This window comes from Manacus vitellinus, unplaced genomic scaffold (assembly GCF_001715985.3).
Source record: "Manacus vitellinus isolate BGI_N305 unplaced genomic scaffold, ASM171598v3 scaffold_28_pilon, whole genome shotgun sequence".
NCBI classification, from domain to species: domain Eukaryota; kingdom Metazoa; phylum Chordata; class Aves; order Passeriformes; family Pipridae; genus Manacus; species Manacus vitellinus.
The window spans coordinates 789,016-813,721 of record NW_021940122.1 but is presented as its reverse complement, the minus strand read 5'-3'; the positions used below and the strand labels follow the sequence as shown (position 1 = coordinate 813,721).

The 24,706-nt window shown below is 37.5% G+C and overlaps 1 protein-coding gene across 3 annotated transcripts in view; it reads right to left on the bottom strand.

Moving 5' to 3' along the window:
- The window catches only part of CBLB (Cbl proto-oncogene B), a 132,934-nt gene that overhangs the window by 35,621 nt on the left and 72,607 nt on the right, over nucleotides 1-24,706 (bottom strand). For all 3 annotated transcript variants that reach the window (XM_018074701.2, XM_018074702.2, XM_018074703.2), the window contains 6 exons: nucleotides 18,301-18,457; nucleotides 14,280-14,401; nucleotides 11,805-11,942; nucleotides 10,144-10,231; nucleotides 7,733-7,864; nucleotides 3,006-3,209 (listed from right to left, as the gene is read on the bottom strand). In XM_018074701.2, coding sequence (XP_017930190.1) covers nucleotides 3,006-3,209; nucleotides 7,733-7,864; nucleotides 10,144-10,231; nucleotides 11,805-11,942; nucleotides 14,280-14,401; nucleotides 18,301-18,457 — 841 coding nt within the window. The remainder of the gene's footprint in view (nucleotides 1-3,005; nucleotides 3,210-7,732; nucleotides 7,865-10,143; nucleotides 10,232-11,804; nucleotides 11,943-14,279; nucleotides 14,402-18,300; nucleotides 18,458-24,706) is intronic.

Below are 24,706 nucleotides of genomic sequence, written 5' to 3'. Positions count from 1 at the left end.
ATTGAATCAAGGATCCTGGCTTCAAATACTCAAATACTTTTCTCCCAGATAGACAGATATGAAAAGCATACTCAACACAAATCCTAACAAGTGACTCACTGAGGAATACTATCCTGACTGCTGGAGCAAAATCATAAATTGCATGAGACATCTAAGAAGGTCCAAGAAGACCTACACCAGAAATGGATTTCTCATTTCCAAGTGGTTCTCTGAAGTTTCTTTATTTAAAATCCAGTAAATCACATATTTGTTATTTCTTGTTAAGATAAGACAGATTAGTATTATCTGGACTTCAAAATTTATATGAGGATATAAAGTTACATCACTCAGCACTGATGGTTGTAAACATTTTTTTACAAAGACAGGTGTATTCCCTATTTGATCTTTCCTTTGCTGACCGCACAAAGTGCATGTGGAGGAGGGAGAGGGAGTTAAGCCTGTCAGAGTCAGTACCACACTGCCAAAAGAATCAGTAAAATATATCTTAACTAGGGAAGGCACACTGCCTCCCAGCATTTACACCTCTTTCAAATACTAATACTGAGAAAAGGAACATTTCAGGCAAGAACTGCATTAGCTAATCTGATACCACGAGGCTGGAAATTTCTCAGCAATAAAACAATTAACAGAGGGTTTTGACACCACTCTTCATCTTTCTTTCATAAAGAAATATCTGAAAACAATTTGGAAATTAAAAAAAAAAAACCCTAAGCTGCTTGATAAGGCAGATAAACAGACTAATTGCAGTGGATTTCTCTAAAGCCTCTGTTACAGCTGAACTGCTGCTGACTCATACACAACACCTAACAGGAATGACTCATTTTTCTTCGTGTGTATCCATCTACTCACTCCATTAAACAATTGAGTAAGGAGCTTCAAGATTATTCTTTTCCTTGAAGTAATTTCAAGTCTGAGGTCCTCCAGTGCCTTAATTCAGATACCTCTTACAGTTTCTAAGTATACCTCAGGAATAAAAATGATAAACTGCAGAACTAGTATTTTTCTGATATCTGATTGATATATTTCCTCAACACATTATGAAGCCCCACGGTCACTTTCATCAGAACTTCATGTCCCTGAAACTCTTTTCCTCTAGCAAGGTTAGCATTCCAGCTCACTACTAGTAAGATTTTTCTCAGAATACCATATGGTCTAGCCAGGTGATTTGAGACAAATGCAGCCCATTTGATTTTCAAGGATTAACAGTTTTATGTTGAAAAAGCATACAGTAGTCCTTGCAACAAAGCAAGAACGGAAAAATTTGTTCATTGAGATTACTACAGTATCAGCAGGGTGGCTACAAGAGCTAAATTGTCTTTGTCATCAACTTCCATTGTCTGAACAAATTAAGTTACTACAACACAGTCATTATGCCGTATCATGTTCATATTAACAGCATTAACAATAAACAAAAGAAAATTTCAAAAAAAGTAAAGTTCTACATGTCAGAGAAAAAAATAATTTCTTTTAGCAGGCTACAAATAAACCCTACTTAAGCAGGCAAAATAAGTAATGATTCAAAAAAGACAAAGCTGACGAAGACATTACCAGCAAGAAGTGTATGTAAACAATGTTATATTCCACACATGTGGTATGGTTAAGAGCATCACTGCACAACCACTAGTAATAGTTTTAAGATGAAAACAGCAGCTGAAAATCACTAAATGACCCAATAATTCAAGAATTTCAAGTAAGGACTTCAAGAGGTTAACAGAGTGAAAAAACCCTGTTCCTAAACTTCAGGAATAATTAGTAGGTTTCTTTCACAGCAGGGCACCAAAGCACTCGAGCACTTGGTGGATACCAAAGACTTCTTATTGTAAAGCCTATTGTTCCTTCCTTTGATAAAAGCATAATGCATTTTTGCCTTATCATGGAAGTGATAGTGTTATAAAAGCCCATCATTTCAAAGCTATCTCACAGAGGTCAGGCTGCAGACTACAATTTAAGTCCAGGCAGGAAGGATAAACTGTTCCCAAGGGCAGACCATGTTGTATTACGTACACAACACAAGAATGATTCATAAGCCTTAAGAGGTCAGGAAGGATATCAGAAATGTGTATATTAACTGACAGATACTCTCAGATATGAGGGTGAAGCAGGTGTTGGGGTTTTTTTAACAAATAAAATGATAAGGAAATGGAAGAGCAAGACATTACAGAATTAATTCCAAGGCAACTGCTCAAACTAGATGACCTCAGTAAAAGGTAAAATCTAGAAAATGCCCTGTGAAAATCAGTGTTGCATAGACTATGACAGTATCTATTCTAGGCTAAAATATAATCATGAAAACTATCACCATAAAATAAACTTTTGTTAAGATAGTGCTTATTTATCAGTAATAAAATCTCCTGTGACCAGAGAAAGATCCCAAAATTTAACACAGATCACTTTGAGGACAAAAAACATCCCAAAGCACAAAGTCACTATGAATAATCTCAAAAGCACTTTTCCCACTAAAAGTGCCTAACACTTAAAAAATAGAAAAAACATCACAGACAGCCCACTTGAAACATGATTAAAAGCTACTTGTGTGCAATATGAATTGGCTGCCAAGTCACCTTTACAAAGTAATAATATTTATAACTTGTTTAGAAACTCAAGTTTAATCCTAAAACATTCCATGCATGTGTATACACACAGATGCAGAAAACTAGTAATATATGTATATATGAATCTTTTTGTTCCTTACAAATAAAAGCTCAGGGAATTGTCCATACAGTGTAGTTTGGATAATAGTCTCAGCTGGTGCAAACTCATGCTTTGTCCATTATAAACAACGTTAACACAGTTCCCATCAGCTGAGAATCTGGAATAATTTTTTCTCCTATTCAACTTCAGTGTTAATGTAGTATGATTGATGCATGCTTTTTTTCCACCCAAAAACTGTTCAGTGATTTGATGAAGCCTAGAGAATGAAGTGCAAGCTCTGATTTTTTAAAGTTACAGGCAGCTTAATTTACAAACATCTAACTTTAGCTGTTGTACAGTGCTTGAAAACTTACCTTTCGGACTGAAGCCAAACGGTTCATCATTAAAGACTCTTCTCTATCATCATCATCATCCAAGTCCAACATGGGCATACTAAAGCTATCAATAATACTGCAGCACCTGGAGTTTTCATCCCTTGGATCAAAGGGATCCACAATGATTGGTTCAGTTCCTTTGATTTCACAGCGGCAGAAAGGACAGCCTTGGCCATCAGATTCCTACAGCAAGACAAAAAAGCAGACAAATTTTAAAAAATAATAAATAGAAATAACTTTAAAAATAGATTTAAATCTTTCTACAAAGAAACATCCTTAACCAGTCTCAAAAAGCTTCTAAAGAAGTAGTGGAGTGAACTGATTAACAGGGAACTGATTAACAAATATTTAACTATAATAAATCTAGAAATGACTGCACCTTTAAAACCTCCTATCTTCACTTTAGGGTTCACTTAAGAATAACTAATCAAAATGCAACTATTAAATCTACAAAGTACCAAAACAGTCTTAATATTACAGGTCAGGAAGTAACACCTGGCCTTTTAGGTTTACCATTTTGCTATATCTTCAAGAGAAAGAAGGCAAGGTGTGTAGACAGAGACAATGCATTTTATTATATATCTTTTATATTAAAGGTAAAGTATTTCTTTTTGATTTGAAGTTAGGAAATGCAGACAAGCTTTACGGCATGCAGCTCTTATTTTCTGAAAAACATATAAAGTCTGTCATGGCTGCAACGTTACCAGCATTCAGCAGTATGCATTCAGACCACGTAAAGCTACAAATATTTTTTTTACATGTTTAACAAACCAGGACTTAAATACTTCTTTCATATATTATATAAAACAAGGATCTATTTTCATATGTTATCAGAAACAGGAACCACTTTTATTTTAATCTCTAAGTGGTGCGTGTTCAATGATTTTCAAGCAGCCATATTCAGTTTCTTTTACTTATTCCAAAAATTTATTTTTTCCTCATAAGAAGTAACCAAAAAGTCTTTAAAGATTTCAGACTACTAATAAACAAAAACATAAGAGAAAAGTCTTTCAAGCATTTATAAAGAAATATTTCCACCAAGAGGCACAATGTAGAATTGTATAAAAAAAACAAAACCCAGGTAAACCAACAAAAAAACCCAAAACACCTTGAATACCCGCTCCCCCCCAAAAAGGACAAAACATAAACCAAACCCATACCAAGAAGAGCCCTGAAGCTTCGAGAGATCAAGGTAATTCAAAGTGAAACCAGAAATCACATCATGTCATATTTGTACTAGGTAGACAGACAGCTAAAAAGGGTATGTACACCAACATTAATTCTAAACAACTTACCTAGGCTGTAATATAATCAAGCAAGCAGAGGTTTTTGATATCTCAGATGCAAGAACAGCTTTAATTTTTTTTCTAGCATTATTTTTATCTTAACACTTGCCAGTCTTACTAAACTGACAAATGATTTTACAGTCTGGAAGAACTGTATCCCAAGGCCAGATAAGTATAAATGATGTCTCCTGACAGTCTTGTCTATTTGCATGACAAGTACTAGATTTTCATTCTGTATGGAGAGAAATGTGTACTCTACTTTTAGCACCCTAATTACAAATAACTGGTGAATATTTCTACCTCAAAGAGTACCTCCAAATTATATGGTTCTACTGCTGTTGTTGAGTGAACAGAAGTCTTCCCTTACTTACTCTATACATTTCCTTACAGATTAATTTTCTAGAAGCAGCCCCACTGATGAGGCTTTTAGTTTTCAAGGCTTTCTTGTATCTGTGCTGGAAAATAGTTCTGAACTAGCAGTTCCTGTCCTTTCTTTTCAAAAGTACTGGTAACAAATCACAGCAGCAAAGACTTCTTTTCAACAGTATGAAGACAACTGAGAAAATAAAACAGGTCCAAGATGTCTGTATGAACACACATGCTTGTCCATGCCCTCAGAAAGGCTATTTAGAACACTGTGAACCTTACGATGCAGCATGTATGCCCATATGCTTTTAGAATCAAGACCAGACATGTAGTTTTCAGACAAGAATAGATTTCTATGGAATAAAATGAGATTTTACTCCTGTTGCATAATACAAAAAAAACCTAAAAAACCAAAAAGAAAACCCAGGTAAACCAAGTCTTCTTTGGGAGACTGATCCCCATAAAGGTGAACAACTCAATCATCCTTAGTATTCTATGCAGATCTGATGTTGCATACTCAATTTTTTCTGCTTAGTGAAAACATCTGTATGGATCTCTTGAGGCACGTCTAATGAGCCATTATGCTGCCAATTAAACATTAGCCCACCAGAAGCTTGCAACAGCTGATGCTGTTACAGTGTCATATTTCTTCATTGCCTCACTAATTATACAAAAGTTAAATTTATAATGAAGTCCGAAATGTACCTGACCAATTACAGCTGGTAGCAATGTTCTGATGAAGCCTGGTACTTTCAAACATGTCAGTTCTGAGCCTAAAATGCTTTCACAGAACCACTGAATCAACCAGGTTGGAAAAGATCTCTGAGATCATTGACTCCAATCCATGAGCCAACACCACTCTGTCAACTAGACCATGGTAGTGAATGCCATATCCACTCTCTTCTTATATACCTCCAGGGATGGCGAATCCACCACTTCCCTGGGCAGCCCATTCCAGTGCCTTTCTGTAAAGAAATTCTTCCTAATATCTAACCGAAACCTCCCCTGGCACAGCTTAAGACCGTACTCTCCTGTCTTACTGCTGGTTGCCTGGGATAAAAGACCAACCCCCACCTGGCTACAACCTCCTTTCAGGGAGTTGTAGAGAGTGATGAGTTCTCCCCTGAGCCTCCTCTTCTCCAGGCTAAACAACCCCAGTCCCCTCAGCCTCTCCTCATATGGCCTGTACTCCAATCCCTTCACCAGCCCCATTGCCCTTCTTTGGACACTCTCCAGCACCTCAACATCCTTCCTGAACTGAGGGGCCCAGAACTGGACACAGCACTCCAGGTGTGGCCTCACCAGCACTGAGTACAGGGTTAGCATCACTTCCCTGGTCCTGCTGGCAACACTATTCCTGATACAGGTCAGGATGCCATTGGCCTTCTTGGCCACCTGGGCACACTGCTGGCTCATGTTCAGCAGTGGTCCTCTTCCTGAATCCCTAGCCATCAGCCAAATTACTGAGGACCTTAACTTCTCAATTCTCCAAAATCAGAGCACATCACTGGCACAACACTGAACCATGCTGCTATCGTGCCATGAGACACCCACCAATCAAAAATACCAAGATTTCAGTCCTTCTGCCCTTTCAACTGAGCCAAAAAATCCCAAAATCTACAAGACCTCAGAATTTTTCATAATTTTTTAAGTCAATGATCAGCGTAGTCAGACCTCTATATCTGTCATTCAGAATGAAACTTGAATGAATAGAGGAAGTGTACTCCTGAAATGAGAAACATTGTTCCATCTCAGCAGCTGCTTAGTAGTGAAATAAATATTCTTATTTGGGTATGCCTCAAATGGAATTTCTTCAGAATTTCTGATCTGTGGGCAATTGGAAAGATTTGTGTTTGGAGCATCAAACTCATGTATCACAAAGAACACAAAATTGGAAACTGAGAATACGTCTTTTTCAGTGAGCTTTATTGCTAATGGAAGAAAAACCCAAATGATACTTCTGATATATCGTGTTGTTTTGCCAGTGATGCTTTGTCAATTAGATAGAAAATTTCTTAATTAGAAAAGAAGAACTTGAAGACATATCTCATACAAAAGAATGAAAACCCATTAACTGAGACAAACTCATTTAAAACCAAGTAAAAAATGGACTAGAGTCAAGGATTGTTTTTACTCTTCTCACTACAGTTGTAAGCAAAGAATGGTGCCTAATTGTGGAAAAGAGTCCTGTCTGACAACTGGATGACCCTTACTTCTCCCCATAAAATACAGATAAGGAAGAAGAAAGGGGAAGGAAGGAAGCACAGTTGATGCACTTTGAGAAGCACCTATTAGGGGAAGTCTGAAGCTGTAAAATGACCTCTTGCTTTCAATATTACTTTTTAGGTCAAATACTTGTCAACCACACTGAACTAAAGGTACCAGTTCTCCCATTTCCCACAGACTAGTATATCCATGAACAAGATGGACAAAACACCCTAACCTGTGTCACCAGAAAGTCTCTGTGTTTTTTGGATATTCTGTAAATGACACTGAGAGAATGGAGTTTCCCCTCCATTCAATGTCTTAGTCCAACAACCATCTAAAGCAAGGTGGTTTAGTGCTTTGCTTGTTATTAACGTGAAACACATGAATTCTGAGCTTATTTTCCACAGGCCACTTCATAACTTGTACTACTGACTGAATCTTTCCCTCACTGAAGTCATCTCTTCTCCATATAAAATGCTGTCTAGTTAGTTATCCATTCCCATGGATACATGTCCTCTTTGTGCCTTTTGAATACATCACGAAGTGACCTGGGTGACTGAATTGGCACCAAATGCCCAGCTTGCACTGTCTGAGTAGGCACTACACTCAGGAAATAGTTTCCACTCAGTAGCAGTCAGCAAATGACCTTGGCAAGACTACAAGTCCAGACTGTAAACACTTCTGGAGCTTTGTTTTTCACAGATTTCTGGTCTGCAAAATAAAAAAGTTTATCATTTTAAATATGAACATCCTTGTACCTGGAAGAGTAAACATTTACCCACACTGTAAACAGGAATGTAACAGAGAAATCCATCCTCTTCTCCACTAACTGAACTACAACAGTACCTGCCATGCTGTAAGACAAGAAGTGCACATAAGGTGTCCACAAGGCTCTATCTTCACATCCTTGTCATTCTCTGCACAGATTTTACACAGCTGAAAAGTGGAGCCCATTTCACAGTACAATTCATACTGTTCCTGTAACAAAAGAAAGTCAAGTGATTATTCTTTCCTGTGACAGGTTCACAAAGAATACACTTAAGCATTAATAATGACAAGCATTTCTCCAAGTGCCCTGTTTTCCAACCTGCTTTACTTATTAGACAAGGAAACTCTGGCTACTGATCTATTTAAAAGCCACACTAAGGTAACTGAAACAGCTTACATTTTTGCTCCTTCAAATTTATGAGACACTATAATTCATGGCACAAAACGTTTAAATACCTGTGCCTATTAGGTTTTGTACAGACTTCTCACATGTAAATACCACACAAGGCATACATCCTGCTTTTCCTTGGCTGCACTTAAGAGGAAAGGAGAAGGAACATATGGTTCTAAGTGAGAAATTAAGTGATGAAGGGGAACAAAATTGGGATTTCCTTTTCTAAGTATGAATTTAGGGCTAAGAAAAGCATTGGATTGAAAACTCAACTGAGAAGGTTTTCTGCCTATACAGCAAGGATGTAGTATGGTAGTATGGCTCACCCATGTGAAGGAAGTATGGCAAGAATACATCCCAGGATAATGTGGGAATGGACATGCACAGATCATTCAATACTTTGTATCCTTACAAGACTGACAGGAAGGTAAAAGAACATCTTCGGGAGAATAAATAATAGATAAAACTTGAATCCAGAACAGTTTTCTAGAATTAGGTATTGTCGGGGAACTGACAATTAAATGCATTTGTATAGAAATACACTTTTTTTAGTCTTGAAAAACCAAATTTTGAAAGCCTAAAGTAAGTAGAATCCAGGTCACAGGAAAATAAGCATCTACTGCTAAGTAAAGGGAGAGGAGATGAGGCTAAGAAAAAGAGAAAATAAAAGACAGCTCATATCTGCAGCTTAAGTCAGTATGTACTAAAGATGTTTATGATAGAACTCTGGCAAAGAATCCATCTGGAGCAATCTAGCCCTGCAGCCACTTTCATACCATCTTTTCATAGTTTAAGCAGCTCTAGTGACAGCTTTAAACCTCTTCAGTTATGTATTATTTAAGGCAGCATTCGCATAATTCAGACTGTTGAACAACCATCAAAATCAGCTAATGATTTCATAACTACAGCTTCAGAAACAACTGGATTCAGTCAATGGATTCAAAATGATTGGCTTGTGAAGAACAAGGCACTCACTGATAATGTGCTGCTTCTCCTTTCCTTGAGAAAAAGTGAAGATATGGGGCTAGAACATTGCTCTCTGCAACGCAAATACCTGATAACTCTGCATTACTCTTTCATTATTATTTTAAGGCTGGAGGGAAAAGAGGGAAGTCAGATATGTGGAAGTACTCAGATTTTCTTCAGCTAATTGTTTCTAGGAATTCTCTTGCTTACAAAACTAATATCTTCATCATGGTATTCCTGATAATACCATAGGTGGTAAAGTATAATTCTTTTCTAAAATATTTCTGGAGGTGGAATGCATATAGAGCACTCAGAATTACAGAAGATTCATCTGAAAACAGTATGGTTTGTATTTATCCTGACGTCTTTCCTTTAACATATCCTCCAGTCTTCCAGATGCTTTTGTCAGGAAAAAAGCTCTACACAGTATGACTTAACCTTCTAGTGTTAATGTCAACACCATGTTTATTCAGGCATTTGTCTTGTGGTGGCTACTTCCTACTTTTTTACTATTGAACATCTGCACATTAATCGTATCATCACTTAACGAGACTATAAACACAACTACATATTCTAATTTTCCCTGCAATTCTCTGCAAAGTGACTCCATTTAGGCATTTAATTATTCCAGTTGTTTTTCTCTGATCTCTCTTTTAATTAGTCCAATAGACAAAGAATAAAGGAGAGAAACCCTGGAACTGGTATCTTTGCGATGTATGAACTATATTGTTCCTCCTGGATCTGTCAACAAACTGGTCAATTCCTACTGAGGCTTCAAAAATATTATTTCATTGTTATTTTGTTTCTGTATTCCCATCTGCTATTAGCAAGGAAAGAAGAAGGTACATAAACCTGTCACATACATAACCGAAAAAAGTTTAGTAACTGTTAAAACACTTCTCACTTGGAAGAGACTTACAATAAACAAAACTTTGAAGACATGCAGTCTGCATCACCATCAGCTCTACAGTTTAAAGGATTATTATCCTGTCTTCATCTAAACTCTTCTATCAACATGTTTTCACTCTTATGAATTTATTGCTCACATTTTAGTAAAAGCTTATTATCACGGCTAGATGAGAGACTCAGGGAAGCGAAGATTACAAAGTAACTGACAAACTCTGCAACATACCTGTGTGACTTTTATGTGATCATGTGGTGTGGGTTCACATAATCCTGTCAAATCAGGATTATAACTTCTTCCATCTGGGAACAGATAGCTGCATCACAAGAAGACTGTTATAAATATGCACATTTCTTTAGCTTTATTACCTAAGTCATACCCATAAAATTTCATGGGGGCAGAATAAGTTCCAGGAGACATTAACTAAAATGAATCATCTTCCCTCAGCCATCTTTTTTATCTTTTGGGTTGCTACAATACATGCTGAATTGCTACATATGCATTTTGACACATGCTCAAGACTATAAAAGCACAGGAAAGACTCTGACATCACATGCATAGCTACCACTACAATGCATCTGAGCTTTGACTGGCAGATAACCTTGTAGTGGCAGCTCAACAGAACATTATTTTAGATCTTTGTTTCACAGTGAGCTTATACTTGCATATGTTCCTAATGATTTCTCCACTGAGAGCATCATGCTCAGAAACACCACAGACCATTTCAAGTACAGCAGCAGAATAGAAGGTAACACACATTTGTGTATATCAGTGTGTATTATGATACATACATCATAACACTATATATGTGCATGTCTTTGGACATTATGACAAGAATCTGTGCTAAGAATCCATGATGCAGACTGGACTTTACACAAGAACTGATGGGGGCATTTCAGTCACGTAGGAAATTACCAACAGGTTAAATGATATTACAGAGACCCCGAGTTGTTCTATATTTTTATTTATGTCACCTGTAACTTGGAAACAGTTTCTTGAAAGTCTTATGTTGTTCAGCCACTCAATGAGAAAGTGACATTTTCAGAAGGTACAAAAACTTCACTCTGCAATATTCACAGCCCTAGTTTCTCTTTGCTCAGTTTTTGTTAAGGAGAAACACTATCAATATTAGTTTGTTTTTATTACAGGTATGAAATCATCATACCTGAAAAAAAAATACTAGACTGTGCAGGACTGAGAAAACCTGCAAGATTGCAACGGATTTTTCAATCTTTTTGGAGGATTGATCAACTGCCTTTCTTTTTTCTTTCACATTATATTTATGTATATATATGTGTATTTATATTTATATATAAATAATTTTGCATATACCAAAACATGTATCTCAGTCAAAAGATTCAGACACCAAAAATTTGACTGTTACTTCAGCCAGTCTAGTAAAAATGTAATACTTCTCCCTATAAACCTAATTCTCTAATAATTATAAATCTTTTCAGTAAACTATTAGAACATGGAAAATGTCCTGGCTACACAATACATAAAAAAGCAATTACATAGCTTTCACATCATTGTCCAGAGTTAGACACATGAGTAACTGGCAGCAGTAACTGCTCAATATGCTTAAGTGCATTTTGGACTCTTGGGGGAGGTAGGGAGGGATCAATGCAACAGCTGTCTGATTTTATTTTCTTATGGAATTACTTGCCATGAGATATGACTGGTTAACTTTCAGTAACTTTGGTTAATGGAATTAACTAGAAAGAAGTGTTTTTCAAATGAATAAAAAGGATGGCCCTTAAACTCCAAAGAATGCTAACCACGATATCCAGATTCCCTGCTTTAAAGACCTTTACCTACCCATATAAGTATTAAAAGAACAAGGAAATCAGGATTTCATACGCATGGTGACTATAGGAATTTGTACTTACAATCCTTCCCGGCTGCCATCGATCAAAGCTTGAAACAGAGGCTTATTGTGAGGTATGGTCTGCAGTATGTTCCCATCACCAGTCACATACCCAATGGCCCACTGTCCCAGGCGAGTGCAACTCAGTCTGAAAATGTAGCTTGATGAAAACAAGATGAATAAAAAGTCAGTGTTAATCAGAGTTGAGCAAACCAAGTGAAGAGAGCAAGGATGGTCTCTGGTTAAGGCACTGAATTAAGTCTCTGAAGATTTGGCTCAGATTCCCAATTCTGCCATGTGTACCTTAAATAAACCTGCATCTTTTACACTGTCAGTTTCTTATGGGTAGAAATAAAGTAACAGCAGTTCCCTACTCCCAACTTTTCACCTGCTTGCTTTTTAGTTCTCGAAGTGAAAGCCACACATTCACTGTGAACAGTCACATTTAGCCATGCCCATAAACCTCTTCGAGAAGAGTGTATTAAATTATCAAGTTTGCATAGATACAACATACACCTTCTGTGCACAGGCAGGCCAACAAACTGAACAAATGGAAGGGGAAACAAAGTATCTTTAGATGCAACAGGAAAGGTAAAGATAAATGATAAAACAAGCTCTACTAGCAATGCTAATTTTCTGTGAACCTGTAGAGGTGAACAGGACAGAAGAAATATCACTTATACTTCAGAAAATAGCAGATATTACCAATACAGTTGGACTTAAATTTAAATATTTCCGTGTGTACAGGTGATAGCTGGGACTATAAATAATGTAGACAGAGAGCACAATCAGAAGAAAAGGAAGATTATAGGTAACAGTATTGTGCATGTAGAGTGTTTCTTATTAAAAACTCTAGTCCCTTTCATGTCAGACACCATCTCATATGCAAAAACCTCACTCTGAAAAGCATCCCACAGTGAAATACCACAAACTCAACTTGGTATTATAGAGCAGCTTTTCTTAATTATACATCAATATTTTATTTCCTTTCAAACTAATATGAGAAATCTAAGCCTCCCTGAAGTTTGGCAAAGCTCTTGCAACCTTCAACAGGACTCACATTACACTGAAGTAGTAAGTAATAATTTGAACAGAATCTTGTAATTTCCAGGATGTTTTAGTCAGATCAAAGAAGCAATTTCACTTCATATTTCCTCTTTCACACTCCAGCATTTCACCTAAGCAATTCAGAAAGTAATTTTCTGATATGCAATAGAAAGCTATCTTAAAACTAACTCTCTATTTACAAGAAACATGAAAGCAACTTTGGATAATTTCTCTATCACAGAATTGGGATCAATAATAGAGAAAATGCTAAGTATAGCAATCACACTCAAAAGCAACCTAGTTATCTGACCAGTAGTGACCATGAGTACCAAGCTAAAAAACAGTGTTATTCTATCAGAACCAAGAGATTTTTGTACATATGCACTTGGCCGCTTGGGTAACTTAACAAGATTCAGTATATTGTTTGCTAAAAATCAAAAAAAAGCAAGTACAGAATATGGATATAACTGTTGCTGGACGTCTCTAACAAGTTTCAAAACAATGCACTTTAATTGCATATACATGTGATTCTGCAGCAAATGTAGACAAGTAGACATTAGGGAAAATCTTCATAACTGTAAGATAAAACTAGTAAACTAAAAAGTAATTAATATAGATTAAATCCATTAATGGATTTTTATTTCTCCAATCTGAGTGAAGAAAAAAATCCACAACAACAGTGCAATAAATGGTAAAACTTCAGCTTTAATAATTCAGTACGTACAGCGCCACATAGACATTATTTAAAACCTCTACACATCATGATCTTTTATCTGACTGATGGCTTTTCTAGGTGAAGAGTTTATGATATAGAATGATTACAGGCAAAGAAAAAAGAAATATGAACACAAAAGGAGCACATAAGCACTGATTAAATTCATAACTTGAATGTGTTACCATGAAAGATGTTAAGGTGATTTTTACTCTACTATTAAGTAAAATTTCAATGTAAACTTTGAAAAGCAACTTGTATTTTCAAATATGCTTTTCAAGAATGCATTGCTTGTTATACCAAATTCAGAAGAAGAAAGGAAAAGCAATGTATTTTCAATTTCTTTCTGTTTATTTGTGTTTATTTAGACTTTAGTGTGCTAATACGGCATTTTTTTGTTTAATAGCACTGCAGAAGAACTATGGTCAGATAATCTTTATAAAGTTCCTAGGTCTTAAAATCTAAAAGGTCAGCATTTATTAAATGTGTAGTTCAGAGCTTTAGTATTCAACTATTTGCAAAAATACATTTTGATATAAATAAAATCACAAGTGTAAAAAACGAAGCCTACTAGTTCTCTGATTAACTCAGTTATGGGGAAAAAAAAATGCCAAAAATTCATTCATGCTGCAGTGAGTGTTAAATAACATGCAATATAGAAGTATGAACCTAGAATAATTATGTAGGTTCTGAGACAACAATTTTTTTTGGAAAGCAATAAGCAGTAAAACCTCTCACCTCCCAGGCTTAGAGCTGTATTTTTGTAGCCTTGCTTTCACTTCATCATATGTCAGGAATGCCATATATCCAGGATGTGTCACAGCTAAGAAGTTCCAATTCCTTAAGATTGAGCCCCACGGCTAAAAAGAAAAAGACAAACAAATAAACAGATGCAGCCAGGTAGTTTTGTATTTCTAATAAAGCTCAAGTCTGTATGTCAGAGATACCTAGAGTGTTTTAGTTTCAGCTGAAAAATATGCACTTTTGGTTAAGATCTAAATAGTACAAAAGACCATCCTATAGACCCAGTTTTGCTACAAGTGTTCCTTCAAAAGAATTATTCCAAGAAAATCAACTGCAAATTTTTGGATAAAGATTTTAAGACCTTGATTTTAAGAGACCTTCTATTTGTAGCTACATAAAATATTAAACATCACATTTAGTTAGAATCTGGAAAGTATGACTCCATGATGGTTTATTAAAAACACAATTAAGCCTATTCTTGAGAGGTCCTGAAGCACTTTCATAGTTAATGGTAAGTAACACTAACAAATGAATCCTAATAAAGCCACTAATTTGAGCTGTCATTCCTTATTTATTCTCTACTTCTTGATCTCTTCAGTCACCGTAATGGTATTACAGACAGAAAACAAAAGAAATATTGACAACCCTTCACTAGAGTCTTTGCTGACCTGAATAGCAAATGCTTCACAAAATTCAGTGAAACATGCCTGATATGCTATCACTTCGAAGAATACAGATCAGTCCTTCACTGTAAATGAAGGATGATTTTTTTTTAGTGGAGTAACATAAGTACATAAATGTCCATTGCCAGCATTTGGAGAGTCAAGAAACTGCCTCTGAATGGTTTGGGGACTGTTTTTAATCTATTTCTCAAAAGATCAAGGCAGGTGAAGTTAAGCAACACAAGACAAGAGGCTTGTGTTCCTATGTGCCCAGCAAATGCCCTTTAAAAGAACTTCTAAGTGCTGATCAGGTTGAGGTGAAATGCCTGTGTGACATGCTCAAGCAGATTATCCTAGTAGTTCTGCTTGAGAGTAGGTTACATTTCTCAGGCAAACCCTAACCACTACTTAAACACAGATGAATACCTATTTATTTTAAAATACCTCTTCAAATCCGAACACAGAATAGAAGACAGGTTTCAGCACAGAGGTCATAAGAAACCTAAAGTGTTCAAATTTGTACAAAGGCAAGGGAAAAAAAAAATCTCAATCCTAGATAAAACTCCCCATCTTGCCAGCTCCTTCAACAAGCTCAACAAGGTCAAGTGCAAGGTCCTGCACCTGGGTCAGAGCAATCCCAAGCACAAGTACAGGTTGAGTGGAGAAGGGATTGAGAGCAGCCACGTGGAGAAGGTCTTGGGAGTGCTGGTGGATGAGAAGCTGGACATGAGCCAGCAATGCACACTTGCAGTCCGGAAAGCCAACCATATCCTAGGCTGCAACAGAAGGTCAAGGGAGGTGATTTTCTCTCTACCCTGCTTCTGGTGAGATCCCACCTGAGTTCTGCATCCAGCTCTTGGGCCCAAGGACATAGACCTGCTGGAGCAGGTTCAGAAAGGGGCCAAGAAGATGATTAGAGGGATAGAGAGTCTCTCCTATGAAGACAAGCTGAGAGAGATTGGATTGTCCAGCCTGGAGAAGAGAAGGTTCCAGGGAGACCTTAGAGCATCCTTCCAGTACCTAAAGGGGCTTGCGAGAGAGCTCGCTAGGGACTTTTTACAAGCGCATGGATTGATAGGACAAGGGGGAATGTTTTCAAACTGGAAGGGGGTAAGTTTAGATTAGATATTATGAAGAAATTCTTTACTGTGAGCATGGTGAAATACTGGAAAAGGTTGTCCAAGGAAGTTATGGCTGCCTCATGCCTGGAAGTGTTTAAGGTCAGGTTGGATGGAGCTCTGAGCAACCTTGCCTAATAGAAGGTGGCGGGGGGGGTTGGAACTAGATGATCTTTACAGTCCCTTCCAACCCAAACCCCATGGCAGGGGGGGGTTGGAACTAGATGATCTTTACAGTCCCTTCCAACCCAAACCATTCTGATTCTCCTCTCTGAGGAGATGGATGTGTCACTGTGACTGAAAAAATCAAAAGGCAAGAACTCATAGCTTGCCATGCATACACAGAGTATTACAAAAGCAGAAATGCTAAATGGAAAAAGATTTGTATGCTTTCTCTTCTATGGAAATATTTTTGTATTGAAGGACAACTTAAATGAACATGTTAACAGTAACAGAATGAAGTTCTTTTCCTTCAAAGCATCTAGATATTCTGCCATGCTAACTTTCTCTCTGGTCACGGAACACAGCACTTAAAGCTGTGCTTACATACAGTGCAGAGGCAGGGGGAGCAACTTCACTTTTATAGGATCTCCATAAAAACCAGTCTTGCTTTCTCCTGCGAATAAGCATCATTACAAATGCAGCTTTTCTGTAACACAACCCACAGTTGGTAAAACAGTGTTTTGATTACCTAATTGGGATTTTCTCTCTGTGGGTGTATGCACACTGTTACAGAAGCTGTTTAGAAACCAGAGAAGCAAAACGTAACCTCTGGGAGAGGTTCTCAGACCAAGTTCAGTGCAAGTTCACTTCAACAGTTATGCAGCTATTGCACCAGTTGGTAATCTGTTTGGCAAAAAATCTGTCTGCTTCCTTGTCAAATTAAAAGTTAATCCCTACCAGTTTTCTCTCCTTACTTGTATCAGTACTGCCAATCCCCTTTTTCTAGCAGAAGGCAAAATAATGAATCAAACCACCAATGGCCTCATGAAGAAAGAAGGTGACGGATGTTTGCAGTTAAACTAAACAGAAAGACTACTGACACCATTAACATTTTCAACTGTGATAGTTTTGACTGTGATCAAATTCAAAATGCTCTATACTAAAACCATTAATCACCTCTGCCAAATTTTAACATCAGCTTCATAATGACATCCTTTCCCACGACAGCAAAATCAAGACAGCTAAACAACAATTACCACAGAACAACGTGGAAAACAGAACAAACATAGACCCAGGCTCTGATGTAAAATTGGTATTTTGAACATATCTCCAGTAGGCTAAAGAATAATCATTTAGGTTGGTAATGATCTCTAGGATCATGAAGTCCAACCATTAAGCCAGCTCTGTCAAGTCCCCTACTAAATCATGTCCCTGAGTGCTTGATAATTCTTCCAGTGAAGAATTTTTTCCTAACATCCAGTCTAAACTTCCCCTAGTGCAACTTGAGGCTCTGCATGAGTTCGTCACTTTAGAGGGTAAAGAAACTAAATGATCAAATAAATAGTTTTATATCTCAGTGATTCCTATATACAAAAGAAATATCCAAAGTGACAAATTCAGAATCAATACATCTAATATGGATGCAAACCAGTACAGCCTTCTGTATTGTCTAAAATACCTCAAGTATATTCTGCAGAAGGAACACAAGGTTAACAGAGGTACATAACACACATAACAAGCTTATTTCAGATAAATATTGCCTATTAAGAATAATATAATTAATGCTTTTCCCAAACATGGTTCCTTATTGTAAATAAACAGCAATGCATTAATGACAAAAATATGTTCATAAAGAAAAGAGTTAGGCCTACATTTAGCCTAAAAAAAAAAAAAAAGTAGTATGTAAGTTTCCTTATGTGTTTGTAGAAACACTTCATGTAAGTATACAGAGATACAAAAGCACAATAAAAAATACAACTAAAACTTAGATTACCTGGAGGTCTGCATTTCTAAGAATGTTTTTAAAAATAGTCAAAAGTAAGCAGCAAACACAAAGATATTGTAATAACACTAGATATGTGCAGAAATGAAGCAGGTGTTGGTGTTGTTTTCAATTTTTCAGATTTAGGTGTTCCTGTCTCAAACATCGCTGAAGGACTAAATGAAATGCACAATTTATATCTGAATTATAGTATTCTGGTTCTTTCAGTTTTTCAAGAAAATCTGCTTCCTTGGTCTCAGGGCATTAAGCTTCTCAAATTCACACAAGTATCTAAAATTTTCAAATCTTACCTGAAATAATCTAGTGAAGATATCAAATTCGAAAATTGAAATGTAGTCATTGCAGGTCAAGTCAATAGTAGATTTAAGAGCCATTGCTTCCAAACCAGAGCTAATCTGATGAACTTCATGAAGGCACTGCCTGAACACTTTCCATGGCACTATAGTTCTGTGAGAGGGGTAGAAATAATAAATTCAATAAACCCACATACTTAAGATTGGATACCTCCTTTAGAAATCAGAACTGAACTGAAGTGGAACATTACTTTGGTTTCTCTACAGACAAAAAAAAAAACATATTAAAAACTATTAAAAACTTCTGAAAGTAGTCTAAGCAAATAAAAGAATGGTTTACCTTCTTTTAAATACAGTCAAACAAAGTGTCATTTATTTCACAATGATAAATATTCAAGCTTCCATAGAAGGACAATAAAAAGAACTCTGAAGAAACTGAAATACCCTACCAAGCAGGTGTAGCAACCAATCTCATACCCTCAAAAATAATAGAATGGTCCAGCTCCCTGCCTGGTAAGGAACTCCTTTATTCACAGCCTCTCTTCTCAGAATGATAAGGATCAATTCAGTATCTGCTGTGATGAGTTTTTTTTAATAGTTCAAGTTCATAAACACTGATCAAGTAACATGACTGCAATCAACCAGATACCACTGACAGTGGTCAAAGCCCTGTCATAGCCCACAACAGTTACATGAATTTTAATAGACAGGAAATTAAAATTATCCTCTCTAATACACAAAGCCATGTTCTGTCAAATTCAGTTTCTTTTTGTATAGCTGGAGATAATGCAGGTTAGTTATTTTATCAACAACCTGTGAAGTACAAATTGGATACTGCCTCCACTTTAGGAGAAACCCTCAAGGTCATTGAGCAGGTGAAAATTGGCAAGGTAGCTGGGGTTGATGGAATTCCACCCGAAGTCTGGAAACATGGGGGCCTTGCACTACATGCTAAATTTCATGAGTTTGTGGTGAGCTGTTGGGAACTAGGGGAACTCCCATCAGACCTTCGTGATGCAGTCATCATCACCTTGTATAAGAAGAAAGGAATTAAATCAGACTGCTCAAATTACCATGGTATTACTCTGCTCTCCATTGCTGGCAGAATCCGGGCAAGAATACTCTTGAACTAATACCTGCTATAGCAGAAGGAATTCTACCTGAAAGTCAATGTGGTTTCAGAGCCAACAGGAGTACCACAGACATGGTATTTGTCCTCAGACAACTGCAAGAGAAGTGTCTCTATGTAACCTTTGTCAACCTCACCAAGGCTTTTGATACTGTGAGCAGAAAAGGTCTATGGCAGATTTTGGAACGTTTAGGTTGTCCCCCCACGTTCCTTAAAATGATCATCTCACTCCATGAGGATCAGCACGGCCAAGTCAGATATGGCAATGCACTTTCTGAGCCCTTTCTAATAACTAATGGTGCGAAACAAGGCTGTGTTCTTGCACCAACCCTATTCACAGTCTTTTTTAGCATGATGCTTCAAAGGGCCACAGCAGACCTCGATGATCAGGATGGTATCTACATCCGATACCGTACTGATGGAAGCCTATCCAATCTAAGGTGACTGAAGGCCCACAGTAAGCCCTTAAACCATCTTGTCCGGGAGCTGCTTTACGCTGATGACGCCGCCCTTGTCGCCTACACAGAAGCAGCTCTGCAGTGTTTAACATCCTGCTTTGCAGATGCTGCTGAGCTCTTTGGGCTGGAAGTCAGCTTAAAGAAGACAGAAGTTCTCTATCAACCTGCACCTCAGGAAGTCTTCCATCATCCCCACATCACCATTGGCCAATCAGAGCTCAAATCAGTCCAGCAGTTTAATTACCTAGGCAGCCTCATCTCCTCAGATGGTAAGATTGACGGAGAGATAGACAACAGGTTAGCAAAGGCATACAGTGCTTTTGGAAAACTCCACAAAAGAGTATGGCGTAATAAACACTTGAAGAAAAGTACCAAGATCAGTGTTTACAGAGCCATAGTGCTGTCTACTCTCTTGTATGGTTCCAAATCATGGGTCATCTACCACCACCACCTGCGACTCCTAGAATGCTTCCATCAGTGCTGCCTCCGTACAATCCTAAACATCCACTGGTCAGATTATGTGACTAATACATCTGTTCTAGAACAAGCAGCAGTCACAAGTATTGAGGCCATGTTGCTGAGAACACAGCTGCATTGGGCAGGGCACGTCTCCAGGATGAAGGACCACCACCTCCCTAAGATCTTGCTTTATGGTGAACTTGCCACCGGCTGCCGCAAGAGAGGAGCCCCAAAGAGAAGATACAAGGACTCCCTGAAACAACATCTCAGCCTTGGCCATATTGATCTACATAACTGGTCTACTCCGGCCTCCAGTCAAGAGGTCTGGAGACACACCATCTATAACGCTGCTGATGCTTTTGAGAAAGCACACAGGATCACTCCTGAGGAGAAAAGACAACGCAGAAAGAATCGTGTCTTGCAGAATATACCACCTAAGGAGTCTTTCTGCTGTGCCTTTTGCAACCGGACATGCCTGTCTCGTATTGGCCTTTTTAGCCACCAACGCGCTTATAACAAATGTGGGTAGAGCCCTTCCCAAATCTTCATTCGCGAAGCCCAGTCATGATGACTTGTATTTGGAATCTGACATGAAGTTGATCACTTGAATGTGCTTTATTTCATCACTCTCAAAACTATAATTGTTCAAGAATAGCAATTCTCATGTCCCAAGAGTCAAATCCAGATTTTGCAAAGCCATAACACCTTCTCTTAAACATGTTCTGCCTCACACTGAGGTCAGATTAAAAGATATTTTAAAACATTTTAATTAACCAAAATATAACCAACATATAACTACTAACCACTACAGTGGTTCAGAAGAAGATCCCACACATTCATAGTAATATTTTGTTAATAACTGCTAAATCAACAAAAGACATAGGTCTCACAAACTCACATTTCTTGCCAATTTTATTAGTCCAAATTGCCTTAGTTTTTCTAGCTATTTTCTCATGCAAAAAGTATACTACTTAGCATAATGGGTGGGAGAAGACTTATTGTATTAAGTTGGTTTTGCATAATAATATACAGTTTACCTAAATTAAAACAAGTAGTAATTTGAAGTACAACACTGAAGACACATTCCTGCATTTCTATTGCAGAAGACATTCACTACACTTATAAGTGCAAAGAAATCTACTTGTTACATGGAGGCTTAAACTGAGAAAGTCATAAATGACAAAATGGGAAGTTTAATAGATCTCAGCAGATACTTTCATCTGTGTATGAAAAACAGGAAACCACAAAGAGCTGAAGAGAGATACCACATCAGATGCCATTTAAGAAAGAATGCACATCAAATTTTCATTAGGGTAAAGGGAGAATGAAACATTGCACTAAACGCAGACAAAAAAAACCCGAAAAAAATGTCAGTGCTTCTGTGGTATTACAGTTGCCTTACTTCAAGTGCCTACTGCTTATTTAGCTCCTGTAACCCTGGCTCTGAAATGTTTTCTGCTTCTCTTTGTAAACCATCCTAAATGGCTACAGCACTGGGATCATGCTGAAACAGGGTTAGAAAAGTTTGTGGGGTTTTGTGGGCTTTTTGTTTGTTGGGTTTTGTTTGGGGGTTTTTGGTGGGTTTTTGGTATTTTTGGGGGGAGGGGGTGTTTGTTTTGTTGGGTTTCTTTAAGGGTTAAGACAATAATCCTTAAATAAAAAACAAGAGAGAATCTATCAGATAGTATCATAATCATACTACACCTTTAGAACTGTTTTTTCATGCCTTGCCCAAGACGGTTTCATAAAAACATGTTCGTTAGATGCAATTTATAAGTAGGATCTTCAGCTATCTATTCACTAACACCCTGCACCCCTAAAACCCCACCAGCAATAGAGGAAACAAACAAAAGTCTTCAGAAGAATATGTTTTTATGGCTCTGTTTGCTAAGACTTTGGCTAAGACGGAAATCAGATGTTGCGAAATGAGTGACCAGCTAATGAAGTAACATCTAAGGTTATTTTGTGAGATTTCTCCAAGAACAAGTGTTTGAAACATTTAAAATTCACTCAATTCAGCAGATTTTTTTTCCTGCAGGTTTGTGGAATAGGTCTTTCATCGTTTTTAAATAAAGGTAAGAATTGGTTGTTGAAACACATTAACTCCTATTTCTCAACAGCTACTTTTGTAGAATTATCATTCCTAAGTAGTTTGAAACAGCACCAGCCAGGGATGATTTCTCCCCCAATGTCTCTCTCCAGTTTACATCTACATATTGCCGAGCTCTTTTGAGACCTTGCAGACCTCACATACTCCCTTGAAAGGAGGGTGTTACTGAGTCTTCACAAGGTGAAGGTTTCTGCAACATCCTCTCCTCCAGCTCCTACATCAATGAAACCTGGTGACCTTCCAGGCACCCTGAGAAACACCCTCCTCTAGCAGAGATCTGGGAGGGATCACACAGAATGGTTCCCACGGTGACGAGGGGGTGAAAAGAGCCTTTAGTAGATGGCTGGCAAGTCGAGTTTCTGTTTGAATTAACATTTCACTGCTCTTGCTGTCTTGTGTTTTAGTGGATATTCAGCCTTTGAAGGCACCTGTTCGTTATTCAAATCTAAAGAGTTATTTTAATCATTTGGGGAGGTGGCAGGGACAGTGGGGAGGGAAGGAAACAGGACCAATCAAACCAAGGTTGAGATTGGGACTGTCCTAATTAATAGCATGCTTAGATTGTTGTTTATATATATTTATTTATATATCTAAAAAAACCTGCCCTCATAGGAAGAAAAAAATTGAATCCTGTTCATAATGAAACACTGCCTGCTACATTCAGCTGCTGAACCATAGAAGGTGTCTCTTATAAATATTTTCGGGGATCTTTCTCCTTATAATATTTGCTGCACTGTGCCCAAATGACACCCTGCACTAGAGGTTGGCAGGTATTCTGCACATACCTCATGCTATTAGGCTGACCTCTGGATACTTGTCTAGGAGGAGATGAGTCAGTCAGCTCTGCTACAGCTCATCAGAAAGATGTGATTTGACATCTTGGTAACATTAGTTCTCTAAAGAATCAGGTTGAGGAAGTGCAGTTTCTGAATATTTTAGGTATTTTGTTGTAGTTATGTAAGCTATCCCTTGGAGTAGAAGCGCCCATGACTGACTCCAGCTGAGACAATGTTCAGGGGAGTCTCACATGAGAGGATGGTACTTTCTATTAGTTCAAAAATCTTCAGAGATATTATACTAGAAGGAAATAAAAATATGAAGAAAGCAGAGATGGACAGGTTGTACAGCAGAAAAAGGACATGAAGGACCTTCTACAAGGAAAATCTAATTTTTACCTGCCAAGCTTTTAGGAAGGTATTTATCCATACAGTGGTACTTTTACTGCCTTTCCTCCTCATTAGAGTAGAAATCTATGCCAATTTAAGGAAAGAAAACAAAATAAAACAAATGACCCTGAAAAATATTTCCTGAAGAGGTTTCCTGTGTACCACTCAAATCAACAAAACTATCTGGATCATGGTATTTACCTTGGGATTGTCTTCTTAAAGAGTCCTATCAAAAACCCTAAAATAAGCCATTTCTCCACAAGCCTCTCAAAATGACAATACTTCTCCCCCTTTCTTCTGCAATAGTAAAACTAGTAAGCATATTTGAAGAATGATGAATTCAAAAGTGTTCTGATCCAAGTATAAGCGTTTTAAAAATACCATTACATAGAACGGTATCTATTTACTATTATTGTCACACATCAAAGTGAAGTATCACTCTATAATCTCAAATACAGTGTTTTAAACACCACCCACACAACCTCCATATGCTTAAAGGAAAAGGATTAGTGTCTAGCACGTGATTTTTCAAGCAATTTGGCAGAGGAATTTAGGTCCTCTCTTCCCTCCTGCCCTGATCACGTGTACATAGGATTTTCTTAAACCTCCTGAATGCTGCTTGCATTATTAAAAAGCAAAATACACTAAAATAAATCTGGAAAGAAAGCAAATATTTTCTGAGCGTGCAGAGTACAGCACTTGAGTAGAACTGCAGAGATGCAGCTACTCTGGAATGTCAAGTGACACTGCTTCCATTTGAACCAGAACAGACCACAAGAATGTCTAAGAAGGTAAACACAGTACCTGTGTAACTTAAACTTACAGTGAACATTTTTGTCTGCAAGAGACTTTCTCAAATGTTGCCAGAAAACACAACATGAAAAGGCCATTACTGTATCCAGAGCAAACTCAAAAATATTCAAGCAAATACTGACCCAGATAGAAACAACATTCTTTGTAAGTCTGCAATGAGCAACGTGGATTTTGATTTATCACCACTGAACAGAGCATTTTCTTAAGGCTGCTGTTTCAGTTTTAAGTGGGAGGCCACATGTTTTCACTGCTTCTGAACTGTAGAGCA